We start from the raw sequence: 27,782 nt of genomic DNA, 5'->3' as shown, positions 1-27,782 counted from the left end.
CATAAAAGATTCCTCATCATGAACTAAGCAGACTTTTCTCTTAGACCAGAATTTATCCATTCTCATGTATTTCTCAGATTCATTAAGATCCTTACCTGCTGCACAAAGGCGTCTCTAGAAATAAATATTCAGGTAAGATGAGCAGTTCAATAATTTATACCTATTTTAGACATGAAAATTGTTTCTTACAGGCCAGCACAGATACAGCACCATTTCAGTGTGGAGGCCCTGGTTGGGGTGCTGAAGAAAGCTATGATGAAACGGAAATACATCAGGGATGAGAAAACTCAGGACAAGTTAGATCTGAAAGGAAAAGAGGAGACATCGAGATCTAACAGTCAGGCTTCGGATAGTAGACCAGTGCTACCTCAACAAAGCTCAACTGGTACAGTATTGTTACTAAACGTTATAGCCTAGGGTTGAAGGGGAGACAGTTGCCACCCTAATATTTTGACAAGCAATGGCAAGAATTGATCATCAGTCAATTATTTTCAGTATTCCGACTGAATAGTTGTATGTGAATTAGAACAGCCGGAATGGTGATAAAGGCCGTGTGGTTTCCGAAGCAACTGTGATATTCTCATGAAATTCAAATAGATTTACAGTTTTGAATGTATAGGTGGAAATCATACTGGCAATATAAAAATATGAAATATTTGAATAAGTATATGTTTGTTCTTCTGCTTCATGTTAAAAGTATCGAGTGATGCCATTATAACATAAGGTCTGTTAGTAATTTCTTTAAAATGATTTGACGATAATATTCACACGTTTATTTCAAGGGGGATCACGCATACTGCTTCGTATGTTATACACATTTTGCTTCATGTTTTATATCCATTTATTATTTTTATTTCATATCTCTAGTTTCTGTTTATCATGTGCATCAAAGTTTTTTTGATAAATTCTGTTTAAAGTTTTAATTGGCATTTTTTTGCCCACTGTTTCAGATCTCTAAGCAAATATATTATTTTTAGATGAAACAACGATATACATGTCATAGTCTGAGATCTTTATCTCACAGAAAAAAGAATTGAAAGCCATGAAAATGGCCCTATTCATGTTACAACAAGTTTTCTTTAAAAACAAAACCTCTGCAATAGGAGGTGGCCCACCAAACCAGCTCCTTAACCCAGCCACTGATTAATTGTGCAGGACAAGGGGTCTTGTCTGCAGATTGTCACAGATATAAGAACATTTGATTAAGTCTCTTAATTTATATGCTTTTTCATTCGAAATGCATTTTCAGTTCTGTTTGACTGTAAGAAGAAATAATTCTCTAGGCTGTGAAAAAGTAGATATAAAGGATCATCCTAATTATTTGAACTGTGAAAAATGATTCATAGATGATTGCTCTATCAGAACGAATTCAGCCATGGATTTAATTGTCAGCTAGGGCACTTTGCTCTTGACAAATGTTGATTTCTTACTTGGTTGTTTGTTGTTCTTAAAAAGATATAATTGTACAGCTAGAATAGTGCATGAAAAATTTATCCTATTGATTATTACAGAAATGATATTCATTTAAATGCTTAGTTAAAAAAGATGTATTATCTTTTTGCGCATAATTTTAATAATTTTTCTTAACTGTCCTATGTATGCAAGGTTAGGATTACCCCTGAAAATTGCTATAAAATGTGATATGCCACTTTTCATTTTCATGTTTCTTATTTTTACCATGAACAAGATAAGAGATGATTTCTCAAATGTTTGCAAAACTGCAGATATAGTCGTATAGCAACTATGGTAGGAAGGTTTAATTCAGTAAAACAACATTTCTCTGTTTCCTTTAACTGTCTACATGAAATAGTATAAATAAATCAGTTGTCTACTTGTTGGAAATTCACCTGAATATCTATCCTTTTAAAGATATCCAATGGCCATCGTTCACTAAAATATTTTATCTTTAGGTATTTACTTCATATGTAGAAAATCCTCACCAGAGGTATTAAATTTTACTAAAATTGTAAATTAATTGTGTGTCTGTATAGCTACATTCATAATTAACTGTCATGGAGTAATAGCCGATTGTTAAAAAACTTCCAGTTTTTAGCAGTGTACTCTGTTTAGCTATGTACAGTGTGTACTATTATAAATCTAATACATAGTGCTGTTAACACACATTAACTTGTTAACTTTATATTTTACATTAACTGTATGTTGTAACTGTTCATGTCTTCAGATACAAAATTTGGGTCTAATATACCTTTAATAATTTCAAAATTCTAACGTAATAGTAAGTGGTAGCCATTGCATCACTGAACATGAGATATGAACTTGAACAGATGTATATTATACTTTGTATGTATCTATTACAGTAACTCAGGGCAATGTGAAGATGGCAGCAGGGGCACACAGGAAGACAGGTACACCTAATCCTATGACAGCTGCAGGGAAAGTTGAACATGCCATTGTTGCACAGACCATTGAAGAAATCATGGCGCCAAGACTGACAGGAGAGGTAACTGCTGATTCTGTAATATAGTTTAACACATAGATTATGATCCTGAAGTATAATAATAATAATAACAATAATAATAATAATAACGACTTTATTTAGTGAGGCAACACAATTAGGCAAGCCCAATCTTCCAAGTGAGCCTCAAAAGTATGTACAAAATATTTACAAGTAGATTACAAATACAAAATTGACAATAGAATAATGACAAAACAATCCAAGCATATGTTATGTTGTTCATTTTCCAGTTTGTCAAATATGAGTATGAAGTGTACTCGTAATTTGTCTCTCAATTTCCATTTATTTCTTCAACTTGTCATGTTTATCTCAGAGAAATGTTTCTGTTGAACCTTAGTCAGCTTAATGCAAAGTTAAGTTAGTGGACCCGTAATGGCTGTAGGAAATGTATGTTTAATTATGTATTCTCCATTGTTTTGGCATTGTCTAGTTTTTACAGAAAGCCATGTGCTTTTTGAGCTACATAAATACATCTGGAGAATGTTAAAAGAGCAAGTGAAAATACGAAATCACATGGAATTTGCCGATCGTCATTTTTGTATTACTACTGTAAATGAAATTTTCAACACATAATTGCCTTTGTTATTGCAGTTGTAACAAGCATCTAAAAGCATTTAAATTTAGATGATAAATGTGTGCAGTTTGTAATCTTTATTTTGCAGTGTTACTTGTTGCATAAACTGATAAAGTATAAAATGTGCCTTAAAAAATGATGTAAGATATAAGTGTAATCTGAAATTGAAATGTACAGTTGTTTTCCATGTTTTGTAGACAATGCAGATTTTCAAAAACATTGTGAAGGACACATTTGCTGCCCTACCAGAACCTCCGCCTGTTATAGGTGCCATTTCAGCCCGGACCCGTGGGTTTGACATTGACCAAGCATTAGAAGCAAAGGCCAAGGAACGTGGTCTGATTCCCCATAAACCATGGCTTTCCAAGTGTAACCAGCTATACAATCTGTCCAGTATACACCATGGTAAGGGAATAGCCTCCTGGCTGACAGTCAAAACACAATAAACTTACAAACTTCACCCTCCAGTTGTTTTGTATTCATAAAAAGATATAACACAGAGGCAGACCAAGGATTTTGGTTAAAGGGGCATGGAATTTAGGGTGTCTGTGGGTATGCCACCTCAGAAAAAAAGTATTTCTGAAATGGTGCAGTCTGATGCATATTTAGACATAAAAATTAGACACAGTTTCACTTTAAAATGGATAAATTTTCAAAAAGACATTTAGATCTTAAAGTTTTAACTTTTGTCTGGTCCCTCCACTTCAGCAGTTGTATATTCTAATAAAATAACATTTGACAAACAATTTTTTTTTCTAAAATGAACTCTGGTCGCAACTTTGGGGAATCAAAAATGTATGCTCCTGGATTCAGTTAGAGAAGGGAGGGTACACACCAGTTCCATATCGTCTTGGATCTACTTTAGTAATAAATATGTTGAAATATGTTGAGTTTTAAAGTTACACTGAGGAAAACAAACAGAAGTGTTTACTTTGACTTAAGCAGCAGTTTGATTGAGCACATTTGATTTACCGACATTTAACTGCTTTTCTAAATTGCTACTTAGAGGGAAGTTTTCTGCAACTAGTTCTGTGATAGTCACTGTTAGTGTAACTCCAATCAGAAAGAGGTACATATTATAAGGCAATGAATTTAATATCTAGAAAAAATATTCAGATACAGTATCTTATTTAAATTTATGGAAGCTTCTGAAAGTTTGAAGCTGTTTGAATGCTTGTTTTGTTCATCATATTTTTTGTGTTGATTAATGCAGGTTTGATAGTAGCTGGTCCACCAGGCAGTGGTAAAAGCACTTGTATTCAGACCCTTATTGATGCCCTGTCCTCGGCCCCTAAAGCCAGCATGTCACGGGTCTCCTCTGGGAGCAAGGGGTCATCATCATCAGAGAAGATGCACAAGTTGATCCGTATCAACCCGCTGGTAGTGGATGAATCCGATCTGATGTTTGGCTACCTCACGCCCAGTAATGACTGGGTGGACGGTATCTTTACAAATGCCTGCAAGAAAGCTAACAGGGTGAGACAGTATCCTTATTATATATACTGTATATAGCACATGGATATGTTGAAAATTGACTTTTATGTTTATGTTACCTTAAAGTACATTTATAGAAATGGAAATAAAATATCACCCTCCTAAGTTGTCATGCAGATATATCAATTTGTTTCTGATTACAGTATTTCTTGTTTTTAGGAAAAAAAGAACATTTATAAATCAGATATTACTATTGTAAAATTATCAAAAACAAATTCTGCAAAATTCTTACTTTAAATGTCAAGAATAATCCAAGATTCTCATGAAATTTGCTTAGAACTGTGACTTTAGACCTAACTTTGTTTGAGCGGTTTTTAGAATTGAATAAACTTTTCTTGTACAATCCTTGCAATGAGTTTTTAATGTTCTTTATTAGATCCAGATCTGTTAAGTGTAAGAATGAAAATTGATAACTTTTATGTCAAATGATTACTATTATATTTGCTGTCAGAAAGTTTTTCAATGAAATGTTTATTTCAGAATTTGAGTAAGACCTGGTTGTGTCTGGATGGCCCCTTAAATACTGGATGGGCAGACAACTTTAACAGTGTCCTCAACTCGGATAAGGTAAATATCTCTACTGTACTGCACTGACTTAGAATGAGCTTTAACTTTCAAAATGATACATTCAAAATAATTTTTTGCTAAATGCTAAAATTCTAATCAGACATTCGATAGACTTTGAAAATAATGTTATTTTCAAACTAATACTGGAACAAAAAAGATCCTGCCTATAACAAAGTTGCCTTCTCAACTCCACCTCAACATGTCATGTCTTATTCTGTGTAGGAAAACTAAAAATTTGGAATACATTTGAGCCGTGCCATGAGAAAACCAACATAGTGGCTTTGCGACCAGCATGGATCCAGACCAGCCTGCGCATCCGCGCAGTCTGGTCAGGCTCCATGCTGTTCGCTTTTAAAGCCTATTGGAATTGGAGAAACTGTTAGCGAACTGCATGGATCTTGACCAGACTGCGCGGAAGCGCAGGCTGGTCTGGATCCATGCTGGTCGCACACCCACTATGTTGGTTTTCCCATGGCACGGCTCATTTTATTAGTTCAAATGACTTTGCTTTATCTTTTACTTGTATATTTTAAATCTTCATCTATTCAGTAACTTGGTTGTTACAGGTGCTACACCTAAGGAATGGTGACAAGTTATTCCTCTCGGACAACATCAATATCATCTTTGAGACAGCAAGACTTCCGGAGGCTTCACCATCCACAGTGGCTAGATGTGTAAGTACTGGGGATAGATACAAGAAATGTACAGTCAGACCTGAACTTAAACATCACCTTGGATTTAAATTCACTTGTTTCTTTCCAGATTTACACATTAATGGTGCATTTTAACCTGTAAATTAAGGCTCTTGTAAATGAAGACTTCCTATATCTGTCTCAAGGGTGGTCTTGTAGACGGGTTTGACTGTATGTCCTATAATCATCTTGGAAAAAATATTTTATTTAATGATGGTCATGTGCATAAGAGCTCAAGTTATTTGGCATTTTGCCAGTTTGTTACAGATAGGTGATAGTTTTATTCATAGTTTTGGGTTTAAAAAATCCGAAACCCTCTATGTTCAAAGTCTTCAATTAGAGAGACTGAGGATGAAATTAAATGCCATAGACAGTTTAAAAAACCATACTATTTTATAGTTGCATGTTACTCCTAGTTATTTGCATGCTTAAGATCAAAGTTTCTAGTACATGTATACATTTGTAGCCTATAATCTATATAGAAGCTGAATTATTGTAGAAAAAGTTGTGAAAATGATAAAAGTAGAGAATATTCTAATTACAGATCTTAAACAGAATCATAAAAGGTATAATTTTTCTAGTAAATTGTACAGATTTTGTGTAAAAGATTGTATAATTGTAGGGTATACTGTATATTGACAAAGATGTGGTGGGTTGGAAACCTATTGCCAAGGCTTGGTTAGACAGCAGAACACCCCAGGAAATACATGTAAGATATTTACTTGTCTCTTCTCATCTTTTATTGAAATATATCACACACCATTGATAACCTATTTGTCATTTTAGATGTTGTTTACATAGAAATTTATGAGATTTTAGCTAATGTATGGATATTAATATCACTTTGAAATATTTTCACCTCATTTTTTTTTCATGTCTGTTTTGACACACTTCTTATTTGAGCCGCACCATGAGAAAACCAACGTAGTGCATTTGTGACCACATGGATCCAGACCAGCCTGCGCATCCACACAGTCTGGTCAGGATCCATGCTATTCGCTAGTGGTTTCTCTAATTGCAATACGCTTTAAAAACGAACAGCATGGATCCTGACCAGACTGAGCGGATGCGCAGGCTGGTCTGAATCCATGCTGGTCGCAAATGCACTATGTTGGTTTTCTCATGGTGCGGCTCATTTATCAACATGTTCTAATGTTTGAAGTTTCTCTTTCACAAAATTACATCATAATAAGGATGAGGTAAGCTTTTGTTGTAATAGAAACAGAAACATTATTTTTCATTAAATAGGTCTTTTGTTCATCTTCTATTGAAAACTTTGAGATAAGAATGAGCTATTAAAAGCATAATGCCAGTACAGATGTAGATTTTTTCAGATGAAATCTGAAGTTTCTGTTTCTTAAGTATCTACAAGATTTTGCATTGAGTAAGGTTCTTATAAAATAATACTTACCACGAAATAATTATCTTGTTACTTTCTGATACATATATTCTTTTTAATTTTCTGAAGGATCTTTGTCTCATAATGTCTCATAATTAAGCTTTGTGATTTGTCAGTTTCTTGACCTGAGTTCAAATCAACCAGTCAGATACTAGAATGTGGACTGATCCTAATGTCACTTTTATAACCTTGCGTTCAGGTCTAAGATAGAGTTTGATGGTACATCTTATTTGTTGAACATTTGACTAGGTGTAACCGTGTTTTTATAAAAACTATAAAAAACTCGGTGGTACACGTAAGTTTTCAAATCGGCAGCATAAAACTGAAAAAAGAAAAGAAATGTTACCTTAAATTAAAACCTGACCTTTGTAAAGATTAAATGAATTTTGAAGACAAAACATTCTCACCAATTAAGTATTTTGTGTTTTGTCGTCTCTTTGAACAGGAAAAGGATGAAGCCAAGGTGCTCTTTCTTCTTATCTTACTTTTATTTTTTGCCCTTCTTCGTATGTATGATCACCTACAAATATCTTTTTGCATTTAGTATATCACAAAAGCACGGGCTTGTTTGACTGAATGATGAAATATGCATGTAATGGTGTGCACTATGCATTCATTTGTAATGCAGAATCAATGAGAAGACTATTTCTCCATGTGCACAGCAATTTTTAATTCAATATCAAATTATATTGCAATTTGCCCATGTTACACAGCCTAGTTTTCTGCAACTGCTTGTTTGATATTATTTGTTACATTCTAAAATTTAATGTCAGTTTCTATCTTCATAATTTGTACACAATTTGAGAACAAAAAAAAGAGTTTCAGCAGTATTTAATTTCTGATATCTCGGAAGACGTTAATGATTATTTTCATGGTTATATGACAGTGTTTTTTCTCTTTTATAACTTGAAGAGTATTTTGAATGTAAAAGTCTGTCCTAAAAACGTCCAGGGTAGAAACAGGAATTTGGTGAATTTTCAAAGTACTTGATATTGATTTTAAATTAGATATCAGACTCCCATTTTGTATCAGGTATTTTCTACTCTAAATGCAGTTAATTTTTTGTGATTTCAATTGAGGACACATTGCTTATTAAAGAGCTGTCATGTTGTATCAGAAATTGAAAAGCAAATAAGTTATTTTTAGGCGTATGCCAAGAATTATTATTTTTAGATGTAAACAGAATATTATTTTTTTTTATTCTTATTTGATTTTGTTTAGATTGTAGATTTGTATAAAGTTATGTTCAAGATAACTTTCTAGAATAAATAGTGTTGTCCTTGTGAAGAAATGTGCTAGATGAAAAGAAACATTTTGCCTACAATCATAATTGAGCCGCGCCATGAGAAAACCAACATAGTGCATTTGCGACCAGCATGGATCCAGACCAACCTGCACATCCCCGCAGTCTGGTTAGGATCCATGCTGTTCGCTAATGGTTTCTCTAATTGCAATAGGCTTTGAAAGCAAACAGCTTGGATCCTGACCAGTCTGCGCGGATGCGCAGGCTGGTCTGGATCCATGCTGGTCGCAAACGCACTATATTGGTCTTATGGCGTGGCTCATATTTCAAATCATGATAGTTTGGTTTAGTAGCTTTGAGCTATTTCAGACACTGCAGTTTTAAAGTCCCAAAATGCTTCTTAAATTAAAAAAACTACAGTGTAATCTCTTCTGTGACACCTAAAGACCAAATTATTTTCTCAACACAAGATGTTCTTTCAAACAAAACCAGTTTCTAATAAATTGTATCTTGAGATCTAACACCTGTACAACAAACAGATTTCAGTCTTCAGGGTGTAACTGCTCTTAAGAGATTGTACTGTAGTACCCTGATAGACAGTTATCATAACTATACTGTCACAATGTTATTTGTTTGAACTTTTGAATGACTTTTTGAATGAATCGGGCAGTTATAAGGGAGGTAATAATTTGCAGTCTTTAACTTGCAAGGGAGGTAATTAGATGTTCTAAGGGAGAAATCATTTTCAAAGTCTTAGTAATTACAAGGGAGGTAATCAGAGGTACAAAGCTTTATAATGTTTTAGCTATTTTCTTCAGGCATTTGAACCAAATTTAGAACTCCAATCAAAATACTTTTAAAGAACATGAAAGTTTATGCGGTTCATTATCAGGATTTCTGATTGATGTGCAGCACATTTTAGTGTACAGTAGAAAAAATCACCAAGCTTTTAGTTACATGTCAGTTTGAGTAAATTATTTTGCACCATGTCTATATTAAGTCTGTTCTGGTTTCTATTCACTGAAGAAGCGTGAGGTAATATTTGGTGTCGATTTTTGTTTTGGGTGTTGGAAAGTAAAATTTCATTTTGCTGTGCTTTTAAAGCATTTCTGAAATAATTGTTGACCTGTTTTGAGAGTGGTTCATCTTCTGTTTGTATGAAAATTTGGCACGATGCCAAATGTATTTTCTGGAAAATGGTAATAACATTTTAAAGTGAATTTTATGTGAGTGTTTGGTCAAGTAGTTTACTAAAGCATGAATTTATGTTTGCTGAATTTTGTTTCAATTGAGTAAATAATAGGTTGAGATTTCAACACACTTGCATATTTAAGAAAACCCAATACATGTAAGTCTAATTAAAAATTGTTTGCTTAATTAAATGAGTTGATTTGTTACAGGTAGCTACCACACAGTTTTGAACTGCAAAATTAGCTTTTATTGTATAATCATATAGACTAAAAGCTGAAAAATGCTTTACCCTATACAAGTAAGAAATGTCAACCTATATCTGTATGTTGTCATTTCGTTCTGATGACTTGCAGTGTTATTTAAGAGTTTTCTTCTTTGTATGTTTCCAGTGCCATTTTGTTCTGCAGTATGATATTATAATTGACTTGTTACATTATTTCAGAGCATGAGATTGTCCCTTAAGGGAACTCCAGTCAGCAGCACAAGTGTACATGATATTTGTTTACCATATTTGTTTATGTAGTTGCAGTTCATACAGTTAGCAGTACTTGCTCCTTACAATATACTTTCAGGAAAATATTATCGAATCTATGATCTATATATAGTATTTCTATAAATAGTACTGTACTAAAGCCTAAGAACCTCTTTTGGTACTTGTCTTTGCATAATGCAAATTTAAGTTAACAACTTCTTAAAAAATGAACATGTGAATTCATATTTGTCTAAAAAAATTCTTAAAAGAAAAAGATTTAGTGTTTGTAATAGTTTTTAGCTCATCTGATTTTTTGAAAAAAAATGATGAGTTATTGTCATCACTTGAGCGGTTGTCGGCGTCGGCGTCGGCGTCGGCGTTGCCTGGTTAAGTTTTATGTTTAGGTCAGCTTTTCTCCTAAACTATCAAAGCTATTGCTTTGAAACTTGGAATACTTAATCACCATCATAAGCTGACCCTGTATAGCAAGAAACATAACTCCATCTTGATTTTTGCAAGATTTATGGCCCCTTTTGTACTTAGAAAATATCAGATTTCTTGGTTAAGTTTTATGTTTAGGTCAACTTTTCTCCTAAACTATCAAAGCTATTGCTTTGAAACTTAGAATACTTGTTCACCATCATAAGCAGACCCTGTACATCAAGAAACATAATTCCATCTTGCTTTTTGCAAGAATTATTGCCCCTTTTGGACTTAGAAAATCAGTTTTCTTGGTTAAGTTTTATGTTTAGGTCAGCTTTTCTCCTAAACTGTCAAAGCTATTGCTTTAAAACTTGCAACACTTGTTCACCATCATAAGTTGACCCTGTACAGCAAGAAACATAACTCCATCCTGCTTTTTGCAAGATTTTTGGCCCCTTTTGGACTTAGAAAATATCAGATTTCTTGGTTAAGTTTTATGTTTAGGTCAACTTTTTTTCTTAAACTATCAAAGCTATTGCTTTGAAACTTGCAACACTTGTTCACCATCATAAGCTGACCCTGTACAGCAGGCAACATAACTCCATCCTGCTTTTTGCAATAATTATTGCCCCTTTTGGACTTAGAAAATCATTTTCTTGCTTGAGTATTATGTTTAAGTCCACTTTTCTCATAAACTATCAAACCTATTGCTTTAAAACTTGCAACAGTTTTTCACCATCATATGTGGACACTGAACATCAAGAAACATAACTCTATCCTGCTTTTTGCAAGAATGATGCCCCTTTTTAGACTTAGAAAATCATGGGTAGGACAATATTTCTATTACACAAAAAAAAATCAGATGAGCGTCAGCACCCGCAAGGCGGTGCTCTTGTTTTATGCCGAAACTTTATAGTGATATGGAAAACAGATTTACAATGGATTCTTTCTGATGTTTGAGGGGGGTTATTTTCCTGGAAGTGAGGTATAATGTTAATTCCATGTTAGTAAGCCAATCATCCAACCACATACCACAAGTGATGGGGCTATTGTAGAATGTGTTATATAGATAATAGTTCACAAAGTTGGTGATTAGATAAAACATGGAATAAAACTTCACCCTGTAGCACTCCCTTATCTATGAATCATGAAATTAAGACAAAAAATAGTGCATTTGGTTATAAACTTGTCTGAGGTAAATGGCTTTTTCGTGTGTGGTTTACATATATGCACTATCAATTGAATTGTATATAGAATAAAATTCTCCCTGTAGCACTCCTGTCTCCATACCTATATCTGGATTTACCTGGAAATTTTGATTGGGAATGGATTGCAAATAATCATAATTATGAGGTAGAATAGAAAATGATTGAAATCCAGTGTAGTAACATTGCTTAGTTTATATGGTGGCTGATCACAAATACTGCCAGAATTTGTTATGTATGTTGCTGTTAGATTAAGTACTAGGAATGTAAGATAATTTGTCATCACCAAAATGGTTGTTTTCTGATGCAAACTCTGTTTTGTGTTGTAAAATATTCTTTTCCAGAAAAGTATTGTAATTTATTATTTTCATTGAAACGAAAAATGAAATGTTTGTTCAGTTTCACACAGTTCTTAATATCTTTACATCTTACTTTACGCTGGACAAGTGTATAATATTTTTCTGTTATTTTATTGCTATAGTTCAACACTACACACCATGATGAAAGTGTAGAAGCTATTGACAATGCTATCAGAGAGAAAACTGTAGAAGGGGTATAAACATGCACTGGTGTATGCAAAGTAGTGTTTGATAAAACTTTCTATTTACAGTCTGGGTATTATTGTAGCGGCCAGTAGCTCTTTTGTTCAATATATTCTATAGACATTGAGTGAACAGTGCTGTGATTTAGTTTGAAAAATGTTTTGACTTTAGGCAAGGCAAGTTATTAGTCCCCTACCAGTGGAACGCTGGAGGGGACTATAGGAATGCCCTCCCTTCGTCCTTCTGTCTGTCTGTCCAAAAATCTGGATCCTACAATTACTAAAAAAGAGTTCAAGCTAGGTCTATAAAACTTGGTATGTGAATAGAGGGTACGTAATATGAAGATTATGTACGTACATGATTAATGCTTGTAGGTCAAAGGTCAAGGTCACTATTGAAGGTCAAGTAAAAATTGTTTCAGCCCCATAACTTTTATATGCACTGAAGGCTTATCTTAGTGGTATACACAAACATTCCCCATGATAAAAGACAATGTGTCAACACATGATCTAGGCTTGTTGGTTTTTAAAGGTCAAGGTCTCTGTTTAAGGTCAAGTAAAAATTTGTTTCTGCCTCCTAACCTTTAATTGCACTGAAGGACTTTATTACTACACAGAAATATTCCCCATGATTAGACTGTGTCGCACACATGACCCATGGTTGTCGGTCAGAGGTCAAGGTCACTGCTGAAGGTCAAGTAAAATTGTTTTAAACAGGTAGGGGACTTCTGTTGCCACTGCAATACTTGGTCACTTGTATATCGTTATTTTAGAACACTTTTTTCTATTCCAAGATTTTTGAGTCTGATCTCAGAAAACGTCTGATATTATTTATGGAATCTGAAGAATTGACATTATATTAAAGCAGTTCACTTATTTTTAAAACATTGATATTTTTTTAAAAAAGACAAAGAAATTTCTATCTTTTTTTCCATGGGTGATTATATTGATCTTATTTGATTTTTAAATATAATGAAAAGGATATGGCTTGTACAGAAATATCTTCTTTTTATGGATGTTGTGTTAAAAATTCTGTCTTGTAGTTTTTTTGTGTGTGTGTGGTTTTCTGTTTGTTAGAAATACAGTCATAACTTCTACATAATTATGGAGTATTAATTACTGAAAAAGAATGGAAATTAAAAGTTTATTATGAATTATTCTCCTATTTACATTAAAAAAATTTTTATTATGGTTTTCTTTTTATTGGTTGAAAACGTAAATTTTTTGTACCAGTTTTTGAAGCTTATTGCATTTTTTTCTGATATTTTATCTTTAGTTAACACTGCTTGTGTAACAAATTTTATGTTTTATTACAGTCTAGGACTGGCATAATTAAGATTATTTATGTTTACAGGTGTTACAGCGTGCCTTCCAGAAAACACTTGATCCTGTCATCAACTTCGTCCTCAGTGATGCTAAGTAAGTTAACAAATTATCTTCAGTGTTTTATTCAGAAAGAAAAAAGTAATGGCATATTGATTTATTCAGTGATAATGATGTTGCTTGCTTATAAAAGACTTAAGCTTTTGTACTTTTCTCAGGGCATTTTTTCTTAAATTACCTACAAAACTGTAGAATTTTAGTTTCTTTTTTGACTGATAAATGAGTTAAAGCCCTTGAAAAGTGAAACGTCACAATAAAGATGCCACATGTGGCATTTCACATTTTTTCAAAATCACATTTGCCTTCTATACATAAAAGTTTTAAGCAATGGAACTTTTTGAAACATTTTAATCAGCAGAGATCCAAAATATTGACATATTGTGCATGTATGTTGTTTTTGCAGGCCAAGACTGAAGCTGTCAGAGGTTGGAATGTTCAAGACGTGCCTAGGATTATTGGCGGCCATGTTGGCAGACAATATTGAGATTGGTGGCGAGCTGCATATTGAACGACTGTACTTGTTCTGTCTCATCTGGACGTTTGGTGGACTTCTAGATGCCAGTGATCGTAAATCTTTCAGCGATCTTCTGAAAACACTCTCTACTGCGTAAGAGTTTGATTTTGATTGCTAAATATGCTTTCATGATACAACTGTTTGAGTGACTGATGAATAGCTTTTTATGTAAATTGCAGTTTTATGTAATATTTATAAAAATTCTTTCATGTAAGACAGTATATGCCATCCACCACTGTTCAATTTGGAGAAGTTTTTAGCAACATGCAGTGAAGAAATTGTTACTTATGATTTAGAAATATTGGTAAAAAAAGTATTATAAAACCTTAGTATTAATTTATCATATTGTGACAACAATTGACAAGATTGTGTAGTCTATTATTATTCTCCATGTAGAGATTTATTCATATGAAATTTTGTTCTCAGTTTGCCTGATGATGATCGAGATATCTGTGTATTTGACTACTATGTTGACGAGTCCGGAGAATGGGATCCCTGGATCTCCCGTGTTCCTGAGGCCGTGTACGCAGACAATCAGAACATGCTAGGAGAGGTGTTTGTAGATACTGTTGATACAATACGTACACGTATACTCATGGACTTTGCCTCAGCGTCAGGCCAGAATGTACTTCTTGTTGGTCCACCAGGTTCAGGAAAGACAACTCTGATTGATGAATTCATGGATTTTCAAGGTATACTGTTCGCAAAGAGTTGCCAAAGTATTGATATACAACTTTTAAATGAAGTCAGATAGTACTGTTTTCTAATAAGACTGCTTGAACTGTAACTCTTAATAATCTCTGATGGAACTTCATGTTTTTTAGAACTAAGATATGTATAATTTGAAGAGAAGACATGTTGTTTTTCCAATATTTTTGCTTAATTCATAGAATAGCTGAGACTTATTTTGTTTAACTTACTAAACATATAGTGAAAACATCTTACGTTGTATGTAAAGGAATTGCCCTATGTGGATGATCATAGGCAAGGTGATACCCTTTTAAACCAAAACAAATTGTCTTTTTTTTTTTTAAACAGATTCTGCTGAGAGTGTATGTAAGCGCCTGGTGTTTTCTGGGGCATCAACAGCCAAACAACTGCAGCAGTTTATTGAAGCCAACATCTATCACAGACAAGGGTTTGTGTATGGTGCCAAAGAAAACAAGATGTTGAAGGTGTTCATAGATGATGTGAACTTGCCCGTACCAGACCAGTTTAATGTTCAAAGATGTAATCAGGTAAATTGCTTATATTTTGGTAGATATATGATACAAGCTTTTGTAAATAAAAAACAGAAATAATGCAAAAGAGAAAAGCTTATTTTAGAAAAATGTGCAGTTCATACATTAGGAAGGTATAGTTGAAAAGCATTAGACACCTGTACTTGTGTTACATGTTACGGACCAGCTCTCCACAAATCGGAGTGGGTACAGATTAGAAAACCCAGGAAACAATTTAGGCAACTTTTTTTTCAGGGGAGGAGGGGTTGGGGATGCAAAAAAATTGTTACTCTTGAAAAACAAATAGGTTCTTGTCGCAAATTAAAACTATATCAAGCAGCTTAAAATTTTGAAGGTAATAAAATATAAACATGTTCTTTGTGATCTTTTTCCAGTTATTACGGCAGTTGTTGGATGACAAAGTGTTGTGTACACAGCAAAAACCATTTGAGTGGAAGACGGTTGAGGGTTTGAACATAATCTCTGCTATGTCAATGAGTGAACATCCCAGTGTGAACAACCAGATGCTGTCCTCTAGACTTTTGGTAATATAATCACCCTGTCTTCAATTGTCACTTTGCTGCAAATTTCATTAAATGTTATTGCACTCATGAAAGTATCTTGTTTTGAGTTTTAATATATGTGATATTTCAGAGTCTGTGTCATGGTTGTTTTAAGATCAGATTTACTTTGTTTTATTGTTTGGTAAAAATCTCTCAACTTTATATTGAATTTTCAGCGTCATTTTGCTGTTTTTAATCTGCCAGGACCACAGGATGAGGCTCTGAAGTCAATAGTCCATGGAATACTCGAGGTAAATCTTCTTCATATATAAATTCATACATGCTATAAGATTTAAGGATAACTTTTAGAAGCTAACCTATTGATTCACATTCAGGTAAATGACTGGTAGAGGTTCTTGAAAGACAGGTGATGTAAAAGTTTTGCATTAAATGCATAAACAGTGTGTTATATTTTGTGATGACTTACACTCAATCATACTACTCAGTATAAGTGATAGTGGTGAGCTGTTCTGATTTTTGTGCCTCAAATTAATGTTGTTCTCTTCTCATCTCACAGGCTAATGTTACAGACAACGACAAGCCAGGTTTAGAGATAGATTTACACAACAACATAGTGAAAGCATCGTGCCAGATTCTCCAGGCACTGCAGACAGTGCTGAGACCCACACCGCTACCTGGCAGATACCACTACCTGTTCACATTGAAGGATCTAACCACTTGTTACCAGGTAAACATTCTATACAAACATTGTGAGCTATCAAACATGTTAGAGAATTTTTTTTAAACTGTGTTAAAATGATGCATATTAGTAACAGTACATTCATATGCCAAAGTATGGAAAACTCATGTACGTTTACAGAACTGGCTGAAAACTTTAGTGAATAATTTTTAATTTCATACCTTATAATTATTTATTTCAGTGCTTGAAGAGACTACCAGATGAGTCAATGGCAGATGAAGTTATGGTTGTATCACTGTGGAAACACGAGATGAACAGAATCATTCGAGACAGAATTTCTCGTAGCTCAGATCTCAACTGGTTTGATGAGATAATGGAAAAAACTGTGTCACAGGTATTTTATTTGCCCAGCTTTTACAGGGTTTTCCAAGCTAAAAGTGCTTATTACATGTATCTTTTATACTTCTGTTGGTATTATGAAAATTAAGATATAATGAAAGTATGAAGACCTGTCTCAAATTACAAGCATCTTATTGGTTGTTTGTGAGCACTATCTTAGAATTGACCAATGGCAAGGTCACATTCTGAGACTGGTCCCCAAACTGAATTTTATAATCCAGATGTCAGTTTAATAAAATGTTTCTGTTTGTATTGTTTCAGTATTGGCCTAAACTTGACTCTCCATTACATGAACATTTTGTGACATTCCCAACAGATGCCAGACTTTACCAGAGACCAGTCACATCCATGGGTGCCAAACACTTCAAGGTATAATAAACTGATTGTTTTAGATCAGTGTTCAAAATGCAGCATTTGGTGGACACTCAAACAAAATTGTTTTGGAAAATCATTTGACCATATCAAAAATTACAGTTATTGATTTGGCCACTAGAAAATGTGAAATAATCTTGGAATTAATTCCCAGGGAACATAGAAAAGTTCCTGTATATTTTCTCTTTATATTTGAAAATCCACAAAATTAAGTTCCCACCCAAAAGCTATTTTGGTAAAAACCATGACATCACATGCCAACAGTATTAAATGATTTCCTAGTATGCTGTAGTGTAAAACTGTTAGTAGAAATACAATAAAACTTAAATGTCAAATAAGATACAAACATTTCCAGATTTATTTCATTTTGTCCAGTTTCCTCCCAACTTTTAAGTTTACTTGGATGCAGTTGATGCTCCCTGTAAGGATAATATTGATGACAGTGAATGTAAAGCCTTCCATTTTCCATCTCTGATTCACAGAAAAAGTTCTTATTCAACAAAAAAGCTGATTTAAAATTGGAGAAGTTTAGACCCAAATTTATATACTCCTTCTTTGTATTTCAGATTCAGTTGCAGCCAGTGGAGACATTGAGGGATCTCCATTCATGTCTACATATGCATCTGACAAGATATAATGAGGAGTTTGGCAATGTCAGACTCAACATCATGTTGTCAGATTTTGTCATTGCTCATATTGTCAGATTACATAGAGTGCTAAGTTTCCATCATGGGTAAGCTGCTATTTTATATATATGAGCCACGTTATGAGAAAACCAACATAGTGCATTTGCGACCAGCATGGATCCAGACCAGCCTGCACATCCACACAGTCTGGTCAGGGTCCATGCTGTTCGCTTTCAAAACCTATTGCAATTAGAAAAACCGTGGATGCGCAGGCTGATCTGGATCCATGCTGGTCGCAAATGAACTATGTTGGTTTTCTCTTGGCGCAGCTCATATACCTATTAACCACTATGCTATTTTACTTGATCAGGCATGTCATTTCATTGGTAGAGATGTAAAATGTCTTCAGTATGAAACTGTGCAAATAAAAAGTTCTGTTTCCATATTTTGTATGTAATCACTCTATCAGTCACAAATGGTTTATGCAGTCATATCATGACTATGTTTCCTGGAAGGCTCTGTGTCAGCTTGGAAAAGGTTGCTTGCTTCAAGTCCAGATAGGTATTTAGATGTTTTTTCATGTCTCCCCGCCATCCATCTGGCTTACCAAAGGTCAGTGACTGTGATTCTGAAAGCTTGAGAGTCACCATATGATCTCAATTAGGTCAGTAACATTATGTATCTAACAAAGCAAACCATATATGAGCTGTGCCATGAGAAAACCAATAGTGGGTTTGCAACCAGCATGGATCCAGACCAGCCTGCACATCCGCGCAGTCTGGTCAGGATCCATGCTGTTCGCTAACAGTTTCTCTAATTTCAATAGGCTTTGAAAGCGAACAGCTCGCAAACCCACTATGTTGGTTTTCTCATGGCGTGGCTCATATACTTATTAGTTAAGCACACTTCAAAAGGGTCTCTTATTTTATATTTGATAATTGTGCTTCTCAAAACTAGGATGGGAACAATGCACTTTATTTTTGTTTAAAGGGAACATTCATTCTATAAATGGTTCTATGTCAGCTGGCTTATTTAACTGTCTATTTTTCTAGAGGAAACATGCTTCTTGTTGGTGCTGTAGGGTCACACCTTACTACCCTCTGTCAGCTAGCTCTACATGTAGCAGATGTCACAACATTGAAAATGGACACATCCAAACAAAGCAATTTCTTTGATGGTCTCCGGTCAGCAGTCAGACTTACTGGGTCAGAGGGCAAAATATTGACCCTTGTATTCACAGTGAGTATCGCCTGAATTAGAATTAATATTACTGATATCGTATGCCTTTGTTTCAAGACCATCTTTATAATTAAATTCTCGTTCTCTGTTTATTAGAAAAATGTAATTCACAGAACTATAAACTAGTAGTGACCTAGACATCTATTTGTTTGAGCTTTTGTATATTCAAAATGAATGTACATAGTCTCCATATCTTTGCCTCATTTTCATTTTACGTAAATGCTACCTTAATATTTGAAGTTGATTATCCCTACCTACAGTGTGAAAAAGAAGTTACACTTGTTTTTGTGAACATTTGTGTTGTTTTTACAGGCACGTGATTTGGAAGATCCAGTGTATCTAGATGCTATAAACAGTGTACTGATCAGTGGTGAATATCCTCATCTCTTCTCTAACGATGAACTGGAAGGCCTGCTGATGGCTATTGGACCTTCAATGAAGCGAGAGTTCCCCAGCATGTCTGTCGATCCTATGAAGTTCTTCATTGCACGTGTGAGATGTAATCTACACATGATTATCTGTATACAGCCTGGACATCAACTTCTAAAAATTGCCTCAAGGTTTGTTTTGAGTAATATTACTAAATTTGTTCTTTTTTTTGAAAAATCACTTCTGACTTGACGTCCTCGTCCTTGAAAACAGCTTTCATTTGTGACTTAGTACATTATATTGATGTATTGTGCCGAAAGTAGTTAACTGCTTCTTTATGTTATGCCCATATAATTAACTACTTTTTGCAGAGAAGTAATGTATTATGCAGTTTTCTGTAGTGGGTTCTTTGTTTAGACACTGGCTTTATGATTGTTTCTTGTTTTGCTTAAATCTATTATGCCTAGTGATGAAAATGCAAAGTCTGTATGAGTAAAGCAGCAGAAGATAGGGGAAAAAATGACTTTCAATTTAGAATTTTCATTGTTGTTTGCCATATTATTGTCTTATTATTACCATTACAGACAATATCCGGGCCTACTGAGTGGCTGTAACATCAACTATATGTGTGACTGGCCCCAGGAAGCTCTACTGGGTGAGGCTTCATACTTCATCACCAAGAACCAGCTCACTGAGGAGTTTGAAGATCTTGGGTATGTCTGAAAACCAATTTGCCTACTTACAGACATGAGGAAGTTTTTGAAAAGAAAATTGTTTATTTTAAGAGTTGAATTAAGAGTCTTGATGTGTATCTGTTTCTACTGTTTTGTAATCAGGTTTTTTAACAATTGGGTATGTTCAGACAGGCAGATCAGCATTTGACTTCAAATAGTGAAAACCTGGTTCCATTGCATTGCTGTGTTTGTAGTTGTAGTAATATGACTGTTACAAGGGTATGAAGGAATAGTATATTTTGCATTTTTGTGGCATTTGAATTGATTCAACTGTAGATACACTTACTATATATTTTTTGTGGCCCCCAAAAATTAGCTTGGAGCACTTGGATTTGCCCTTTTCTGTCTGAATGTCTGCCCATTCAACCATCTCTCAGAATTTGTGTTATGCATATTTCAAAAGATAATCTAGAGTCAGCAAACATTACAGGATTGCCACTTGGCCTGTAAAATTGAGCACCTGGTGTTTTAACTGGGATTTCACACAGCCAGACCAGAGTTATTGCCCTTGACTTTGTAAAAAAATTGCATACATCGACAGGAGTGGGGGCACCAGTGTCCTATGGAAACATAGTTCTACATGTCCCTGTTCTACATATTTTGACAATTTAGCAATGTTGTAATAGGCTTTGATACCTTTTAAACAACCATTGAAAATGTAAAGGCTGAAATATATTACATTATTACAGTGAGCACATGACCACATGTCTAGCAAACATCCACAGTTTTGTGTTACGTGACTGTCGACAGATGCCCTGGGCAGGAGACCTCAATCCAGAAATCACCCTCTCATCTGTTAAACAACATGAGAAGAAAAAGGAGCAGCTGAAAGTCACAAGTTCCAAAGTCCCAAATTTACCATACTCTAAAGTCATACTGCATGAAAGAATCAGGTGAGATACTTTTGTAGAAATGGATTGTTCCATTCATTGTAAATAACTCAGTAATAAGCAGAAATAACATTTAAAGATTTTGTTTTGCTGAAAAACTTAATATTCTAAAGTTTCTATTTGGAGGCACTCTTTACCACATTTTCGAAATGTCCTATATTAACTTGTAGATAAAGGCCCGACAGAATTTTTGTGTCCCAGTTTGTTGTTGTAGGAAACAAACCAGAAATCATAGTTGGTAAAACTAATTGAAGGGTAAATGACATTGCCTGAATATCTGCAAGTAGTAAAAAAAATGTAAGATAAAATACATTGCTTTTATTTGTAACCCAACGTCGTGACCAATGACTTTCGCAAACAGTGAATAAACGCAGTAGCAAATAATCTTAAGTTCTGCAAACGGTGAGTTGATACAATTGCCAGTAACATTACTTTCACTATTTGCAAGGAGTGAATTAGTGTGGCTGCCAGTAAAATTACATAAAGTTTTGCAAGATTTTGTAGATCAAAAATGTAATTACAATTAATACCTGTTTTCAGATTGAAGCATAGAGGTACAGAGATAGCAAAGAACGAGGTGTTTGTAGGACCCACAACATTCAGGAGGTTCATGGACAGTTTTAAATACCTGTACACTGTCAAATCCAAGGAAAGAACACAAACTGTAGATCAGCTCAAGTAAGCTACACACATTATTTTGTTAGCTTACATACTGTAGTGAAAGAAACAAACTTTGAAAAACAATTCAGCATTTGTTTGTGAATAGTATTGGTGTCACTGAATTTTTTGTTTTTTTTTGTTTTACATAATGTAACAAACAACTAAAAGTTCATTTGTGTTTGAATAACAGTAAGGCAGACACTTATTTTTACACTGTGCATGTTCCCCTATTTAGAAATTCTTTGTCAAATACTGTTATAAACCATTATGATAATGGTCCAGACTCAGAGCTGTCCTAACCACCTCACTATTAAATTTACGGCCATGAGTCAAAACTTGGAACTTGAAAGAAAAATGACTTTGTGTTATTGAAAGGTTTGTTGCTTTTTTTTACAGGAAAGTTCTTGCAACACTTGACCAGACTAGAAATGATGCCAAAGTGATGAAAAAGGCAATCAAGAATACAACAGGAAAGTTTGAAGATGCTAAAGTCAGGACAGAAGATTTGTTGGAGAAACTGACACACAAGGCAACTATACTGGAGAAACTGAAAGCGAAAGTTGGTTTGTCAACATCACTGGATGCTTACCTACATCTAAACGAAATGGAAGCTGAAGAGGTAGAGGAGGATGAACTCCTTAAACAAGGTGATTCAGACAATGATCTTGACAAAAATGTGCTTTGTAAAGTTTCAGTTATTTCCTAATTTTATAGAATTCATGATACCATCATTTCTGTACTTGGATTTGCAAGATATGGCTTAATCAAATGACTTCACCTCATTTTATTTCATATTTACATTTCTTCTGAATTTGCAAGGATTAACCTATAATGACCAGTCCTGTTTGTTAACAATTTCTAATGAACTTAACTTGGCTATAGTTTTTATGCCCCCGAAGGGAGGCATATAGTTTTTGAACCGTCTGTCGGTCTGTCAGTCTGTCGGTCTGTCCGCAATTTTTGTGTCCGGTCCATATCTTTGTCATCGATGGATGGATTTTCAAATAACTTGGCATGAATGTGTACCACAGTAAGACAACGTGCAGTGCGCAAGACCCAGGTCCGTAGCTCAAAGGTCAAGGTCACACTTAGACGTTAAAGGATAGTGCATTGATGGGCGTGTCCGGTCCATATCTTTGTCATCGATGGATGGATTTTCAAATAACTTGGCATGAATGTGTACCGCAGTAAGACGACGTGCAGTGCGCAAGACCCAGGTCCGTAGCTCAAAGGTCAAGGTCACACTTAGACGTTAAAGGATAGTGCATTGATAAGCGTGTCCGGTCCATATCTTTGTCATCGATGGATGGATTTTCAAATAACTTGGCATGAATGTGTACCACAGTAAGACGACGTGCAGTGTGCAAGACCCAGGTCCGTAGCTCAAAGGTCAAGGTCACACTTAGACGTTAAAGATCATTTTTCATGATAGTGCATTGATGGGCATGTCCGGTCCATATCTTTGTCATTCATGCATGGATTTTAAAATAACTATGCATGAATGTGTGACACAGTAAGACGATGTGTCTCGCGCAAGACCCAGCTCCGTAGGTCAAAGGTCCTAAACTCTAACATCGGCCATAACTATTCATTCAAAGTGCCATCGGGGGCATGTGTCATCCTACGGAGACAGCTCTTGTTCTTATGAGCTCACTTGCTATGACGTCATGTAAAGTTCATGACAAACATCATGGTGTCATATGAAATAGGTGCATTTTACCTGATATTACTCGTGGAAAGTGTGACTTATAGGCCATGTCAGAACACTATTCCAACAGTTGCTATTAACCCTTATCATCCCACGACTGATTCTGCCTTTGCGACCAGTGTAGCTCATGAACAGCATGCACATACAAGCAGTCTGATCATGACCTACACTGTTCACTATTCAGTCAGTATCTTTTTGATAAGCACCCCTTTTAACAGTTAATGGTACTGTCCAAATTGAAAGATGGACAAGTTCATTATAGAAATTTAGCAGGGTTAGGGTAAAAATAGAACTGTAAATATAATACATAAATAGCAGTTTAGTTATTATTTATGTGTAGGAAATATATGGCCTTTGGTTTACACACTAAAATGCAGCAATTGAATTACTGTAAAAGCAGAAATTTTTGTGAGGGTTTAATTTTCGCTATATTCAAGAGGCCCTACATCTTGCAAAATTAATCCCCGCACAAATATTCAGAATCAGTATAATTCAGATTCAAGCAGGATACTATTGTTACAATTTCGCGAATATTAAATCTCGCAAACATACTGAAAATTTCAAATTCACAAAATTTTGACCCAGCGAAAATATGTGCTTTTACAGTACTATCCGAATGTGAATTACTAAATTGAAATTTATTTTTTAGATGACAGGTTATCAAAAGATATATAAAATTTCTTGCTTACAGAGGAGTATGATGACTATGACCGTGAGTTTGACAAGATGCGTGAAGCAACACTAAAGACACGCGGTGTCCAAGCAAGAGAAGAACTTACAACTGCTAAAACTCAGTTGGAGGAGTGTAGAAAACAGCTGGAGTATGCCAGGGAACAGGTAAGGCTGAATTCATGAATGAACAAAATGGTCATTAGGCCTAAAAAAATGATTGTTTCCAGTATCCTGACCTACCCTAAATTTTTGGCATGACCCTAAATGTTTTTATGGCCTTGGAGAAATTTATTTTCAACTTGTTAATAAAAAGTTGCAAAACTGCACTTTTTATGCTTTAAACATGGTCAGTGATGTTAGAAATCAACTTACTGATGATCTAAAGGCATAACCCTCTTATTTGTATTCATGTTTTGACACAAAAATAATTTTCGAAAAGTCCCACTTAATAAAAAAAAATTCCTAAAAAAAACATAAAACCTACCTGCCCTAATTTTTTTGAGCATGTAACCGGAAACAAAATCTTTTTTAAGGCCCTATATGGGAGGTAATCTTGGGTATTGAAAAAAATAGGAATAAGCTGAGCTTAAAACGCTAACATTCCAAAGTGCCAAATGTTACAGAATGAAAAATGTGCAGCCATTCTAAGGCCCTCTTTACCAACGGAGGTACCAGGTTGCTTACGCCGTATCTCTCAAAAATGTGAGTCGAGACTGAAACCATGATATAACAGGGATAGAAAGCTACATGGAGTTTTATACATAAGAAGGGAACCTAAATCAATCTATGACAAAAATGAAGCAGTTAAATTGATATTTTCCCAATTCCATAATTGATAGGGACAGTTAGAGAATTTTTACAGCTGTCATTGTAAAAAAGTTTTTATACCCCCACCAAACATGTTTGAGGGGGGTATATAGGAGTCAGTTTTGTCGCGTCGCGTCCCGTCCCGTCCCGTCCCGTCCCGTCGCGTCCCGAAATCTATTATCTCAGTTATTACCAAATGGATTTGATTCAAACTTAAAATACATGTTCCACCTTATCACCCACATCATGTGACACAAGGTGCATAACTCTTGACATTAAGTTTTCATGAATTATGTCCCCTTTTACTTAGAATTTAAGGTTAATTTTGTTGTATTTTCACTATATCTCAGTTATTACTAAATGGATTTGATTCAAACTTAAAAAAGATGTTCCACCTCATCACCCACATCATGTGACACAAGGTGCATAACTCTGACGCCATTTTTTTATGAATTATGCCCCTTTTTACTTAGAATTTAAGGTTGATTTTGATGTATTTTCACTATATCTCAGTTACTACTGAAAGGATTTGATTCAAACTTAAAATAGATGTTCCACCTTATCACCCACATCATGTGCCCACATCATGTGACACAAGATGCATAACTCTGACACCAAGTTTTCATGAATTATGTCCCATTTTACTTAGAATTTAAGGTTAATTTTGTTGTATTTTCACTATATCTCAGTTATTACTAAATGGATTTGATTAAAACTTAAAATAGTTGTTCCACCTCATCACCCAGATGATGTGACATAAGGTGCTTAACTCTGACATAAATTTTTTATGAATTATGTCCCCTTTTACTTCAAATTAAGGTTGATTTTGATGTATTTTCACTATATCTCAATTATTACAAAATGGATTTGATTCAAACTTAAAATGGATGTTCCACCTCATCACCCACATCATGTGACACAAGGTGCATAACTCTGACACCAATTTTTCATGAATTATGCCCCTTTTTACTTAGAATTTAAGGTTAATTTTGATGTATTTTCACTATATCTCAGTTACTACTGAATGGATTTGATTCAGACTTAAAATAGATGTTCCACCTCATCACCCACATCATGTGACACAAGGTGCATAACTCTGACACTAATTTTTCTTGAATTGTGTCCCCTTTTACCTAGAATTTAAGGTTAATTTTGATGTATTTTCACTATATCTCATTCTGATTGGCTTAGAGCCAAAGGGAAGTAACCTTTTTTATACGCGCGTTTGAAAAAACGGGACGTATTATGGGAACGCCCCTGACGGGCGGGCAGGCGGGTGGACGGGCGGCGTCCACAGACTTTGTCCGGAGCATATCTTCTACATGCATGAAGGGATTTTGATGAAACTTGGCACAGTTGTTCACCATCATGAGACGGAGTGTCATGCGCAAAAACCAGGTCCCTAGGTCTAAGGTCGAGGTCAAAGGTCAAATTCAAGAATGACTTTGTCCGGAGCATATCTTCTTCATGCATGGAGGGATTTTGATGAAAGTTGGCACAATTGTTCATCATCATGAGACAGAGTGTCATGCGCAAGAACCAGGTCCCTAGGTCTAAGGTCAAGGTCACACTTAGAGGTCAAATGATACAAGAAAGAAAACTTTGTCCGGAGCATATCTTCTTCATGCATGGAGGGATTTTGATATAACTTGGCATAAATGTTCACCACCACGAGGCGGAGTGTCATGCGCAAGAACTAGGTCCCTAGGTCTAAGGTCAAGGTCACACTTAGAGGTCAACAGATACTAGAATGAAAACCTTGTCCGGAGCATTTCTTCTTCATGCTTAGAGGGATTTTGATATAACTTTGCACAAATGTTCACCACCACGAGGCGGAGTGTCATGCGCAAGAACCAGGTCCCTAGGTCAAAGGTCAAGGTCACACTTAGAGGCCAAAGGTCAGATACAAGAATGACTTTGTCCGAAGCATTTCTTCTTCATGCATGGAGGGATTTTGATGTAACTTGGCACAATTATACACCATCAGGAGAGGAAGTGTCATGCGCAGTTCCCTTCTTTAGAATTACTTCCCTTTGTTGTTACTATAAATAGCTTATATTGTAACTTTTTCATTACTAGTCGTAGGGAAAAATCGAGACCACTTTTCTGTAGTACAACATGCTTGCTACATCCAATTATGAGGTGTATTTTGACCAATCTCTACCTGGTAAAGATTTTTGTGTGGACTTGCAAATTTTTTTTGGATTTTTTTTTTTTTTTTTTTTTTTTTTTTTAAGATTATCTTCCCTTAGTTGTTACTATAAATAACTTATATTGTAACTTTTTTATAATTGACCATAGGGAAAAAACAAGACCACTTTTCTGTGGTACAACATAGATGTTACTTTCAAATTTTAGGTGTATTTTAATGTATCTCTACCTGGTAAGGAGTTTTTTTGTGGACTTAGAAAAACAAATGACTTACAATGATTACTAAACAACCACATAATTAAAATTCCATTTGCAAATACAGGTGCTAGAGTAAAGAAATTTACTGTGACAGGCGTATATTGTGACATTCTTGCACTCTTGTTTAACTTTTGTACTGAGTTTCTTCCCCTTAAATTCCAGGAATTAGTCTATTTTTAGAAATCCTATTTTTAGATTTTCAATATTTTAGGTATTTTTCTAACTTTTTTATTATAAGTCCTATGAAAAAAGTAAAAACATTTTTCTGTGGTAACATGGGCCGGTAAGACACTTTTTTGT

The 27,782-nt window shown here is 34.8% G+C and overlaps 1 protein-coding gene across 27 annotated transcripts in view; it reads left to right on the top strand.

Annotated features, from left to right (window-relative positions):
* The window catches only part of LOC123552894 (dynein axonemal heavy chain 5-like), a 172,653-nt gene that overhangs the window by 81,094 nt on the left and 63,777 nt on the right, over window positions 1-27,782 (top strand). For 21 of the 27 annotated variants that reach the window (XM_053541364.1, XM_053541349.1, XM_053541350.1 and 18 more), the window contains 26 exons: window positions 192-385; window positions 2,319-2,461; window positions 3,248-3,455; window positions 4,264-4,526; window positions 5,025-5,111; window positions 5,678-5,785; window positions 6,426-6,512; window positions 7,648-7,665; window positions 12,218-12,289; window positions 13,632-13,696; window positions 14,064-14,267; window positions 14,601-14,866; window positions 15,213-15,412; window positions 15,790-15,939; window positions 16,134-16,208; window positions 16,475-16,645; window positions 16,839-16,991; window positions 17,258-17,365; window positions 17,935-18,101; window positions 19,047-19,233; window positions 19,546-19,793; window positions 20,187-20,315; window positions 21,026-21,229; window positions 21,767-21,904; window positions 22,283-22,533; window positions 24,286-24,431. In XM_053541364.1, the coding sequence (XP_053397339.1) occupies window positions 192-385; window positions 2,319-2,461; window positions 3,248-3,455; window positions 4,264-4,526; window positions 5,025-5,111; window positions 5,678-5,785; window positions 6,426-6,512; window positions 7,648-7,665; window positions 12,218-12,289; window positions 13,632-13,696; window positions 14,064-14,267; window positions 14,601-14,866; window positions 15,213-15,412; window positions 15,790-15,939; window positions 16,134-16,208; window positions 16,475-16,645; window positions 16,839-16,991; window positions 17,258-17,365; window positions 17,935-18,101; window positions 19,047-19,233; window positions 19,546-19,793; window positions 20,187-20,315; window positions 21,026-21,229; window positions 21,767-21,904; window positions 22,283-22,533; window positions 24,286-24,431 (4,042 nt within the window). Of the gene's footprint in view, window positions 1-191; window positions 386-2,318; window positions 2,462-3,247; window positions 3,456-4,263; window positions 4,527-5,024; window positions 5,112-5,677; window positions 5,786-6,425; window positions 6,513-7,647; window positions 7,666-10,078; window positions 10,124-12,217; window positions 12,290-13,631; window positions 13,697-14,063; window positions 14,268-14,600; window positions 14,867-15,212; window positions 15,413-15,789; window positions 15,940-16,133; window positions 16,209-16,474; window positions 16,646-16,838; window positions 16,992-17,257; window positions 17,366-17,934; window positions 18,102-19,046; window positions 19,234-19,545; window positions 19,794-20,186; window positions 20,316-21,025; window positions 21,230-21,766; window positions 21,905-22,282; window positions 22,534-24,285; window positions 24,432-27,782 lie in introns of all 27 variants that reach the window. The other 6 variants (XM_053541365.1, XM_053541366.1, XM_053541360.1 and 3 more) reach the window with 4 other exon arrangements.

This window comes from Mercenaria mercenaria, chromosome 4, assembly GCF_021730395.1.
Source record: "Mercenaria mercenaria strain notata chromosome 4, MADL_Memer_1, whole genome shotgun sequence".
NCBI classification, from domain to species: domain Eukaryota; kingdom Metazoa; phylum Mollusca; class Bivalvia; order Venerida; family Veneridae; genus Mercenaria; species Mercenaria mercenaria.
Note: the sequence above shows the minus strand (reverse complement) of the source record. Positions and strands in the feature narration are given on the sequence as shown.